The sequence below is a fragment of the Hemiscyllium ocellatum genome, chromosome 31 (genome assembly GCF_020745735.1).
Source record: "Hemiscyllium ocellatum isolate sHemOce1 chromosome 31, sHemOce1.pat.X.cur, whole genome shotgun sequence".
NCBI lineage: Eukaryota > Metazoa > Chordata > Chondrichthyes > Orectolobiformes > Hemiscylliidae > Hemiscyllium > Hemiscyllium ocellatum.
In genome coordinates, this window is record NC_083431.1 from 3,699,752 (window position 1) to 3,711,864 (window position 12,113).

The 12,113-nt window shown below is 51.2% G+C and overlaps 1 protein-coding gene across 1 annotated transcript in view; it reads left to right on the forward strand.

Moving 5' to 3' along the window:
- Window positions 1-417: 417 nt before the first annotated feature.
- smtnl (smoothelin, like) overlaps window positions 418-12,113 on the forward strand; it is a 58,534-nt gene continuing 46,838 nt past the window's right edge. Inside the window, exon 1 of the mRNA XM_060848248.1 lies at window positions 418-2,181. Within this exon, the coding sequence (XP_060704231.1) occupies window positions 1,801-2,181 (381 nt within the window). The 5' untranslated portion in view covers window positions 418-1,800. The remainder of the gene's footprint in view (window positions 2,182-12,113) is intronic.

The following is a 12,113-nucleotide window of genomic DNA, read 5'->3' on the forward strand; positions in this document are numbered from 1 at the left end:
CAGTTACCTGCCCCAGCCACAATTCAGGCCTGGGATTAGGCTTGGCTGTGATGCCCGACATTGTTGAATAGCCAGCTAACGATGAGCACTGAGGAGATGGAGCATTCTGAGTGTGACATGGGGACTTCCAAAGATCAGTGCAATGAGAGGATTGAGGTAACACCGCACCCTGCCCTCCCCCACTCAAAACCCTCCGTCCAATGAAATCCAAACCCATCTCCCTCCACAGGGACCATCATCAGAGTTCCCATAGAGAGAGTGTGCAGAATGAGGAAGGTTTCAGTGGTGGGGAGGGGAGACAGAGAGCTGCTTCCTCAGGGCCTCCTCTGCGGGAGTCACCTGTGGCCACATGACAGTGAGACGTTGGTTTATCTGTATTTCAGATTTCCTGTTGCCCAGCAGAACCAGGCTCTGTGTGTGTGCGTGTGTGTGCGTGTGTGTGTGTGTGTCTGTGTGTGTGTCTGTGTCTGTGTGTGTGTGTGTGTATGTCTGTGTGTCTGTGTGTGTGTCTGTGTATGTGTGTGTGTGTCTGTGTGTGTGTGTCTGTGTGTGTCTGTGTATGTGTGTGTGTGTCTGTGTATGTGTGTGTCTGTGTGTGTGTCTGTGTATGTGTGTCTGTGTGTGTGTCTGTGTGTGTGTGTCTGTGTGTGTGTGTCTGTGTGTATGAGAGACAGTGTGTGTCTCTGGAGAGTTACTCCCCTGCAGCTGATAAGGAACCGACTCCGGGAAGCGCAGGGACAGTGTCTGGTTACACAGAGAACCCCCCTCCCCCCAGGGAATGATCCACTGACAGTCACCTCCCCCCACCCCCCCTCCTGCTGCTCCTCCCTCTCTGACAGACAGCAGCTCCCGAGAAACCCCTAGTCCTGGAGTGTCTGCCTCTGTCAGTGAATCGCAGCAGATGTGGGGGGAGAGAGAGAGACAGAGAGAGAGAGGGTGTGAGAGAGAGAGACAGAGAGAGGGTGAGTGTGTGTGAGAGAGAGACAGACAGAGAGAGGGTGAGTGTGTGTGAGAGAGAGACAGACAGAGAGAGGGTGAGTGTGTGTGAGAGAGAGAAAGACAGAGAGAGAGGGTGAGTGTGTATATGTGAGAGAGAGAGTGTGTGTGTGTCGGAGAGAGAGAGAGAGACAGAGAGAGGGTGAGTGTGTGTGAGAGAGAAAGACAGAGAGAGGGAGTGACTGTGTGTGTATGAGAGAGAGAGACAGAGAGAGGGTGAGTGTGTGTGAGAGAGAGAAAGTCAGAGAGAGGGTGAGCGTGTATATGTGAGAGAGAGTGTGTGTGTTGGAGAGAGAGAGGGTGAGTGTGTGTGAGAGAAAGAGAGACAGAGAGAGGGTGAGTGTGTGTGTGTGTGTGAGAGAGAGAAAGAGAGACAGAGAGAGGGTGAGTGTGTGTGTGAGAGAAAGAGAGACAGAGAGAGGGAGTGACTGTGTGTGTGTGTGTGTGAGAGAGAGAGAGACAGAGAGGGTGAGTGTGTGTGTGTGTGAGAGAGAGAGACAGAGAGAGGGTGAGTGTGTGTGTGTGTGAGAGAGAGAGACAGAGAGAGGGTGAGTGTGTGTGTGTGTGAGAGAGAGACAGAGGGTGAGTGTGTGTGAGAGAGAAAGCAGGAGAGAGAGAGCGAGGGGGCAGAGTTGAGAGAGGGGGGCAGGATCAGTGTGCAGTGTTTGAATGTGAGGCTGTTGTTGAGCAGAGTCTGAGAGCTGGGCAGAGGGACAGGGGACTGTGCCCGGAGTAGAGTGGCACTGTATTACCGCTGCCAGTTTCCCAGGGACAGGCTGTGTCAGCTGGTGAGGAGGCAGCTCCATGGAGTCTTCGAAGTTCCTGGACTCAGAGCCAGTCTCTCTGGGTCAGGCTGTGAGTTACTTTGAGGGCAGTCTGCAGAAGGCCATTCGGGACGTCCATGTGGATATCAGTGTCCTGAAGAAGGATGTGGAAGGACGAATCGAGGACATGTTTAAGCTGCTGACTCCACTCTCACAGACACTGACACAGCTGCAGCAGGAAAACCAGGAGCTGAGGGCCCAGGTCCGAGAGCTGTCCCAGCAGCTGGAACGCGTGACAGCAGCCAGCACTGTCCCCTGGAGGCCAGTGGATGCAGGGCACGCTCCCCAGCTCCGAGCTACAGCAGCAGCAGGAGAGACAAGCCTACATCCAGCAACTCACAGATCATCAGCAAGATCCCATGTAAGTAACACAGCAAAGGGCTGGCCATGGGCAGAGACACATCAGCTCAGGGCACACTCCCACAGCAACATCTCCCTCGGAGTCCTGCCTTCCAGCTCACCCTCCCCCAACACACACTGACCCTCACTGGGGTACAGTCCAACACACACTGACCCTCACTGGGGTACAGTCCCACACACACTGCCCCTCACTGAGGTACAGTCCCACACACACTGACTCTCACTGGGGTACAGTCCCACACAACACTGACCCTCACTGGGGAACAGTCCCACACACACTGATCCTCCCTGGTTTATAGTCCCACACACACTGACCCTCACTGGGGTACACACACACACTGACTCTCACTGGGATACAGTCCCACTCACACTGATCCTCACTGAGGTACAGTCCCACACATACTGACTCTCACTGGGGTGCAGTCCCACACACACTGACCCTTACTGGGGTACAGTCCCACACACACACACACACACACACACACACAGACAGACCCTCACTGGGGTACAGTCCCACACACACTGACTCTCACTGGGGTACAGTCCCACACATACTGATCCTCACTGGGTTATAGTCCCACACACACTGACCCTCACTATGGTACACACACACACACTGACTCTCACTGGGGTACAGTCCCACACACTGACCCTCACTGGGGTACAGTCCCACACACACACTGACCTCACTGCGGTACAGTCCAACACACACACTGACCCTCACTGGGGTACAGTCCCTCACACACACAGCTGCAAATGTGTTGCTGGTCAAAGCACAGCAGGCCAGGCAGCATCTCAGGAATAGAGAATTCAACGTTTCGAGCATAAGCCCTTCATCAGGAATGAGAGAGAGTAGCCAAGCAGGCTGAGATAAAAGGTAGGGAGGAGGGACTTGGGGGAGGGGCGATGGAGGTGGGATAGGTGGAAGGAGGTCAAGGTGAGGGTGATAGGCCGGAGTGGGGTGGGGGCGGAGAGGTCAGGAAGAGGATTGCAGGTTAGGAGGGCGGTGAGTTGAGGGAACCGACTGAGACAAGGTGGGGGGAGGGGAAATGAGGAAGCTGGAGAAATCTGAATTCACTGACCTCACTCGGGTGAAGGGTCAGTATCAGAGTGTCACAGTTTTACTGAATGAGATCCTTTGGTCCATCATTTTCTCGCTGTGTATTCAGCATCCAGTTATTCTAATCCCCATCTCCAACACTTGGCCTATAGCCTTGGATGTTGTAGTATTTGAAGCATTCATCTGCAATGGCTTGATGTATGCTGTCTCTCACACCCTTTTAGGCAGTGAGTTCTAGATACCCTCTGGGGGGGGGAAAACATATCCTCAAGCCCCTGCTAACCCTCCGGCTCCTTCCTTCATAATGTGCCCCCTGGTTATTGTCCCCTCGACTGAGGGGAAAGGGTTCTACCCATTGACTCTGTCCACACCCCTCTAAACTTTGTCTGCCTCAGATCCGCCCCCTCAGCCTTCTCTACTCTAAGGAAAGGAACTGCAGCCTATCCAGTCTCCCTTCATCACTGAATCATTCCAGCCCAGGTAACACTCCCCTGGGGAACCTCCTCTGCAGTCTCTCTAATGCACTCACATCCTTCCTCTCACGTGATGACCTGAACTGCACACAGTACTCCAGCTGGAGCCTAACGCACGTCTTATACAGCTCCATCACAACCTCCTTGCTTCTGTATTCAATCCCTCGGCTAATGAAGGCCATGGTCCCATACTCTTCCTTCACCACTTCATCTCCCAGTCCTGCTGCCTTCAAGGATCGATGAATATGTAAATAACCTTCTGATCCTCCACTTCCTCAGCTCCGATCACTCAGTCTATTCCTTGACCTTGTTCATCTCCCAAAATGCATCACCTCTCACTTTTCAGGATCCAATCCCATTTGTCACTGTTGTCACCTGACCGTCCAGCCTTTCTGCTCCTGTAGTCTCAGGCTTTCCTCCTCACTATCTAGCACACTGCCGCTAATGTTCCTGTTCCCTGTGATCATTTCCCCCTACAATCAGTCTCCATCATTAATGTACACGACAAACAGAAAGGGACCCAGCACTGAGCCCTGCAGCGAACCACTGCACACAAGCATCCTGTCACAATAACTCTCTCAGACCAGCATCCTCTGCTTCCTGCCACAAAGCCAACTTTGGATCCAATTTGCCAAACTGCCCTGGATCCCACAGGCTCTTAGCTTCAGAACCAGTCTTCCATGTTTGACTGAAGTTCATGTAGACTATGTCCATTTCATTACCCTCAGCTCCACATCTCGCTACCTCTTCGAGAACTTCAACCACGTTTGTTAGACATGGTCGTCCCTTTCAAAGCCACAGTGACTATCCTTATTTAATCCTAGTCTCTCCAACTGGGACGTTAATTCTGCCCCTCAGAATGTTTCCAGTCGTTTCCCTATGACTGAGGTTAGACTGACTTGTTTCGCCATCACCCTTCCTGAATAATGGCAGCACATTCGCTGTCCTCCAGTCATCTGGCCTTTCTCCTGTGGTCAGAGAGGATTTGAAACTGAATATCAGGGTCTCTGCATTATCTTCCCTCACCTCCCACAGCAGGCTTGGGTCTGTCCCAGCTGGGCCTACAGACCTCTTCACTAAAACAACTGAAACCTCCTCCCCATCAATGCGAATGTATTCAGTTGGTCACAACCCCCCTCCCCAAGTTCTGTATCCACAACATCCTTCTCTACCATGAATACAGGTGCAAAAAGCTCACCTCAATACCTCACTGACATCTTCTGGCACAACCTAAACTTTGTGATTTTAGTCTCTTTCCCTGGTTATCCTCGTTGACCCTAATACAGTTATTAAATACTTTTGGACTTTTGTTTATTTTACCCACCCATGTCTATTTCATGTGCCCTCTTCACTTTCCTAACTTCTTTTCTACTTACCCCCCTATACGCCACTTGAGTTTTAGAGTCATACTCATAGGGTCATCCAGCACGTAAACAGACCCTTCGGCCCAACCAGTCTGTGCTGAACACAATCCCAAACTAAACTAGCCCCACCTGCCTGCTCCTGGCCCATATCCCTCCCAATCTTTCCCATTCACGTTCTTATCCAGGGCTGTCCCTCCCTGGGAGGGTTTCATGGGGGATAGTGTAGAGGGAGCTTTACTCTGTAATCTAATTAGGAAATGTAGGGGGGTGGGTTGCGCTTTGGCGGGTCAGTGTGGACTTGTTGGGCCAAAGGGCCTGTTTCCACACTGTAACTAATCTAATCTAATCTAACCCCGTGCTGTCCCTGTCCCTGGGAGTGTTTAATGGTGACAGTGTAGAGGGAGCTTTACTCTGTATCTAACCCTGTGCTGTCCCTGTCCCTGGGAGTGTTTACTGGTGACAGTGTAGAGGGAGCTTTACTCTGTATCTAACCCCCGTGCTGTCCCTGTCCTGGGAGTGTTTAATGGTGACAGTGTAGAGGGAGCTTTTCTCTGTATCTAACCCCGTGCTGTCCCTGTCCCTGGGAGTGTTTGATGAGGGACAGTGTAGAGGGAGCTTTACTCTGTATCTAACCCCGTGCTGTCCCTGTCCCTGGGAGTGTTTGATGAGGGACAGTGTAGAGGGAGCTTTACTCTGTATCTAACCCCGTGCTGTCCCTATCATAGAGCACAGAAACATACCCTTCGGTGCAGTCAGTCCATGTCAAACACAATCCCAAACTAATCTGGTCCCACCTGCCTGCTCCTGGCCCATAACCCTCCCAATCTTTCCCATTCATGTCCTTATCCAAATGTATTTTAAACATTGTAACTGTCCCCACATCCGTCACTTCCTCAGGAAGTACATTCCACACATGAACCACTCTGTGTGTAAAACATTTGTCCCCCTGTGTCTTTTTAAAATCTCTCTCCTCTCACCTTAAGAATGTGCCCCCTCATCTTGAAATGCCCCACCCTAGGGAAAAGACACCTGCCATTAATCCATCTCAATCTCTCGTGATTTTATTAACTTCCATAAGGTCACCCCTCAACCTCCCACACTCCAGGGAAAACACTCTTCTGATGTTCTGAGCCCTTTGTATCTCCCGAGAGTTCCCCTCTTCCCCTCAGCCCAATTCTGCACATGCCCTCACCTCAGGATTCTCTGAACTTGTTGGTGCCACCCATCACCCCTTTGGACACGTTGATGTGCCACTGGGATCGGTGCTGGGCCCTCTACTTTTCATCATTTATATAAATAATTTGGATGTGAGCATAAGAGGTACAGTTAGTAAGTTTGCAGACGACACCAAAATTGGAGGTGTAGTGGACAGCGAAGAGGGTTACCTCAGATTACAACAGGATCTGGACCAGATGGGCCAATGGGCTGAGAAGTGGCAGATGGAGTTTAATTCAGATAAATGCGAGGTGCTGCATTTTGGGAAAGCAAATCTTAGCAGGACTTATACACTTAATGATAAGGTCCTGGGGAGTGTTGCTGAACAAAGAGACCTTGGAGTGCAGGTCCATAGCTCCTTGAAAGTGGAGTTGCAGGTAGATAGGATAGTGAAGAAGGCGTTTGGTATGCTTTCCTTTATTGGTCAGAGTATTGAGTATAGGAATTGGGAGGTCATGTTGCGGCTGTACAGGACATTGGTTAGGCCACTGTTGGAATATTGTGTGCAATTCTGGTCTCCTTCCTATCAGAAAGATGTTGTGAAACTTGAAAGGGTTCAGAAAAGATTTACAAGGATGTTGCCAGGGTTGGAGGATTTGAGCTACAGGGAGAGGCTGAACAGGCTGGGGCTGTTTTCCCTGGAGCGTCGGAGGCTGAGGGGTGACCTTATAGAGGTTTACAAAATTATGAGGGGCATGGATAGGATAAATTGACAAGGCCAATCCCTGGGGTAGGGAGTCCAGAACTAGAGGGCATAGGTTTAGGGTGAGAGGGGAAACATATAAAAGAGACCTAAGGGGCAACTTTTTCATACAGAGGGTGGTACGTGTATGGAATGAGCTGCCAGACGATGTGGTGGAGGCTGGTACAAGTACAGAGTTTAAAAGACATCTGGATGGGTATATGAATAGGAAGGGTTTGGAGGGTTATGGGCTGGGTGCTGGCAGGTGGCACTAGATCGGGTTGGGATATCTGGTCGGCATGGACAGGTTGGACCGAAGGGTCTGTTTCCGTGACTCTATGTTGGCCCTGCACTCTCCCTATTACTGTTTTGATTGACCTCCGTTACTCTGATGTAAGTACGCTGCTTTAGTCAGACCTTGTCTGATCTCATTCCAATCAGCTTCCCTCCCATTCCACAACCTTTATTTCTGGCCCCTCTTTGCCCTTACCCAGTGAATGTTGGGCAAGTTGAAATCCCTGACCATTAATACCTCATCCATTTACAGCTCTCTAGAATTTGCCCACATGTCTGTCTTTTAGTTGCTCCCTGACTGTTTGTTTGAGGTGGATCTACAGTGCATTACTTTTCTGAATTTAGGTTCTACCCATACGACCTCAAGTGAAGAGCCTCGCCCCTTAACATTGCCCCTTCCTGCAGTAATTGACTTCCGGGTCAAGATTGCAATCTCCCCCCCCTCCCCTTCTCCTCTGTTCCCTGTCTCTCCTGAAAGCTCTGTACCCTGGAATATTGAGCTCCCAGTCCTGCCCCTCCCTTAACATCTCTGTGTGACAGCAATGTTACCACATTCTCATGTGTCACCCCTTGGCTGCACTCTCAAAGCTGCTTGTGTCAACATCTGGAGAACAATGGAACACAATATATATTATATATAATATATAATAGCAATATATAATATATAATAGCAGGTACAATTCTAAAGGAGCATAGAGACCTTGAGGTACATTGTACTGATCATTAAAAGGTGGCGGTGCAGGTAAAAGAGCACTTCACAAAACATATCATGTCCTCAGCTTTACTAATAAGGACACAGAGTATAAAACCCTGGAGGAGGTGACTGAGGGCGGATCGGACAGGAAAGATTCAAAATCATAAGCAGACCTAGACAGAGTCGGTCAAAAAAAGCTGTCCCCACCCATGACAAGAACAAGAACAAGAACAAGATTTGAAATGGTGTGCAAAAGGAGCAAACAAAACGTGAGAAAGAATGTTTCACACAGCAGTTAGTCAGGGAGTGGGATAGAGTGCCGGGAAATGGGAGGGAGGCAGGCTCAGCCAGGACATCCAGGAGGGACCCTGGGAAAAAGGCTGGAGATTGGCAATTCGATTGTAGGATTATGTGGGAGTGTGTGGGACGGTGTGGGGCTGTGTAAGACAGTGTGGGGTTGTGTAAGACAGTGTGGGGCTGTGTAGGACAGTGTGGGGCTGTGTAAGACAGTGTGGGGCTGTGTAAGACAGTGTGGGGCTGTGTAGGACAGTGTGGGACTGTGTAGGATAGTGTGGGACTGTGTAATATGGTCGAGACTCTGTAAGAGAGTGTGGGGCAGTGTAAGACAGTGTGGGACTGTGTAGGAGAGTGTTGGGCTGTGTACGACAGTGTGGGACTGTGTAAGACAGTGTGGGACTGTGTAATACAGTGTGGGAATGTGTAGGACAGTGTGGAACTGAGTGGGACAGTGTGGGACTGTGTAGGACAGTGTGGGGCTGTGAAAGAATGTGTAGGGCTGTGCAAGACAGTGTGGGACTGTGTAGGACAGTGTGGGACTGTGTAGGACAGTTTGGGGCTGTGTAAGACAGTGTGGGACTGTGTAAGACAGTGTGGGGCTGTGAAAGACAGTGTGGGGCTGTGTAGGACAGTGTGGGACTGTGTAGGACAGTGTGGGGCTGTGTAAGACAATGTGGAACTGTGTAGGACAGTGTGGGGCTGCGTAGGATAGTGTGGGACTGTGTAAGACAGTGTGTGACTGTGTAAGACAGTGTGGGGCTGTGTAGGACAGTGTGGGGCTGTGTAGAAGAGTGTGGGGCTGCGTAAGACAGTGTGGGACTATGAAGGACAGTGTGGGGCTGTGTAGGACAGTATGGGACTGTGTAAGACAGTGTGGGACTGAGTAGGACAGTGTGGGACTGTGTAATACAGTGTGGTGCTGTGAAAGACAGTGTGGGGCTGTGTAGGACAGTGTGGGACTGTGTAGGACAGTGTGGGGATGTGTAAGACAATGTGGAACTGTGTAGAAGAGTGTGGGGCTGCGTAGGATAGTGTGGGACTGTGTAAGACAGTGTGGGACCGTGTAAGACAGTGTGGGACTGTGTAAGACAGTGTGGGACTATATAGGACAGTGTGGGACTGTGTAGGACAGTGTGGGACTGAGTAAGACAGTGCGGGATGTGTAGGACAGTGTGGGACTGAGTAAGACAGTGTGGGGCTGTGAAAGACAGTGTGGGGCTGTGTAGGACAGTGTGGGACTGTGTAGGACAGTGTGGGACTGTGTAGGACAGTGTGGGGCTGTGCAAGACAATGTGGAACTGTGTAGAAGAGTGTGGGGCTGCGTAGGATAGTGTAGGACTGTGTAAGACAGTGTGGGACAGTGTAAGACAGTGTGTGACTGTGTAAGACAGTGTGTGACTGTGTAAGACAATGTGTGACTGTGTAAGACAGTGTGGGGCTGTGTAGGACAGTGTGGGGCTGTGTAGAAGAGTGTGGGGCTGTGTAAGACAGTGTGGGACTGTGTAGGACAGTGTGGGACTGAGTAAGACAGTGCGGGACATGTAGGACAGTGTGGAACTGTGTAAGACAGTGTGGGACTGTGTAAGACAGTGTGGGATGGTGTGGGACAGTGTGGGACTGTGTAAGACAGTGTGGGGCTGTGTAGGAAAGTGTACGGCTGTGTAGACGAGTGTGGGGGCTGAGTAAGACAGCGTGGGGCTGTGTTGGACAGTGTGGGACTGTGTAGGACAGTGTGGGACTGTGTAGGACAGTGTGGGACTGTGTAAGACAGTGTGGGGCTGTGTAAGACAGTGTGGGGCTGTGAAAGACAGTGTGGGGCTGTGAAAGACAGTGTGGGGCTGTGTAGGACAGTGTGGGACAGTGTAGGACAGTGTGGGGCTGTGTAAGACAATGTGGAACTGTGTAGGATAGTGTGGGGCTGCGTAGGATAGTGTAGGACTGTGTAAGACAGTGTGTGACTGTGTAAGACAGTGTGGGGCTGTGTAGGGCAGTGTGGGGCTGTGTAGAAGAGTGTGGGGCTGCGTACGACAATGTGGGACTATGTAGGACAGTGTGGGGCTGTGTAGGACAGTATGGGACTGTGTAAGACAGTGTGGGACTGTGTAGGACAGTGTGGGACTGAGTAAGACAGTGCGGGACGTGTAGGAACAGTGTGGAACTGTGTAGGACAGTGTGGGGCTGTGTAGGATAGTGTGGGACTGTGTAAGACAGTGTGTGACTGTGTAAGACATGTGTGGGGCTGAGTAGGACAGTATGGGGCTGTGTAGAAGAGTGTGGGGCTGCGTAAGACAGTGTGGGACTATGAAGGACAGTGTGGGGCTGTGTAGGACAGTATGGGACTGTGTAAGACAGTGTGGGACTGTGTAGGACAGTGTGGGACTGAGTAAGACAGTGCGGGACGTGTAGGACAGTGTGGGACTGTGTAGGAGAGTGTGGGACTGTGTAAGACAGTGTGGGACTGTGTAGGACAGTGTGGAACTGTGTAAGACAGTGTGGGACTGTGTAAGACAGTGTGGGACTGTGTAGGACAGTGTGGGACTGTGTAAGACAGTGTGTGACTGTGTAAGACAGTGTGGGGCTGTGTAGGACAGTGTGAGACTGTGTAGGACAGTGTGGGTCTGTGTAAGACAGTGTGGGACACTGTAAAACAGTGTGGGACTGTGTCAGGCGGTGTGGGGTGTGTTGGATAGTGTGGGACTGTGTAGGACAGTGTGGGGCTGTGTAGGAAAGTGTACGGCTGTGTAGACGAGTGTGGGGGCTGAGTAAGACAGTGCAGGATGTGTAGGACAGTGTGGGACTGTGTAATACAGTGTGGGGCTGTGAAAGACAGTGTGGGGCTGTGAAAGACAGTGTGGGGCTGTGTAATACAGTGTGGGACTGTGTAAGACAGTGTGGGGCTGTGAAAGACAGTGTGGGGCTGTGAAAGACAGTGTGGGGCTGTGTAATACAGTGTGGGACTGTGTAAGACAGTGTGGGGCTGTGAAAGACAGTGTGGGGCTGTGAAAGACAGTGTGGGGCTGTGAAAGACAGTGTGGGGCTGTGTAGGACAGTGTGGGACTGTGTAATACAGTGTGGGGCTGTGAAAGACAGTGTGGGGCTGTGAAAGACAGTGTGGGACTGTGAAAGACAGTGTGGGGCTGTGAAAGACAGTGTGGGGCTGTGAAAGACAGTGTGGGACTGTGAAAGACAGTGTGGGGCTGTGTAGGACAGTGTGGGACTGTGTAGGACAGTGTGGGGCTGTGTAAGACAATGTGGAACTGTGTAGGATAGTGTGGGGCTGCGTAGGATAGTGTAGGACTGTGTAAGACAGTGTGGGACAGTGTAAGACAGTGTGTGACTGTGTAAGACAGTGTGGGGCTGTGTAGGGCAGTGTGGGGCTGTGTAGAAGAGTGTGGGGCTGCGTACAACAATGTGGGACTATGTAGGACAGTGTGGGGCTGTGTAGGACAGTATGGGACTGTGTAAGACAGTGTGGGACTGTGTAGGACAGTGTGGGACTGTATAGGACAGTGTGGGACTGAGTAAGACAGTGCGGGACGTGTAGGACAGTGTGGAACTGTGTAAGACAGTGTGGGACTGTGTAAGACAGTGTGGGATGGTGTAGGACAGTGTGGGATGGTGTAGGACAGTGTGGGACAGTGTAAGACAGTGTGGGACTGTGTAGGAAAGTGTACGGCTGTGTAGACGAGTGTGGGGGCTGAGAAAGACAGCGTGGGGCTGTGTTGGACAGTGTGGGACTGTGTAGGACAGTGTGGGACTGTGTAAGACAGTGTTTGACTGTGTAAGACAGTGTGTGACTGTGTAAGACAGTGTGGGGCTGAGTAGGACAGTGTGGAACTGTGTAAGACAGTGTG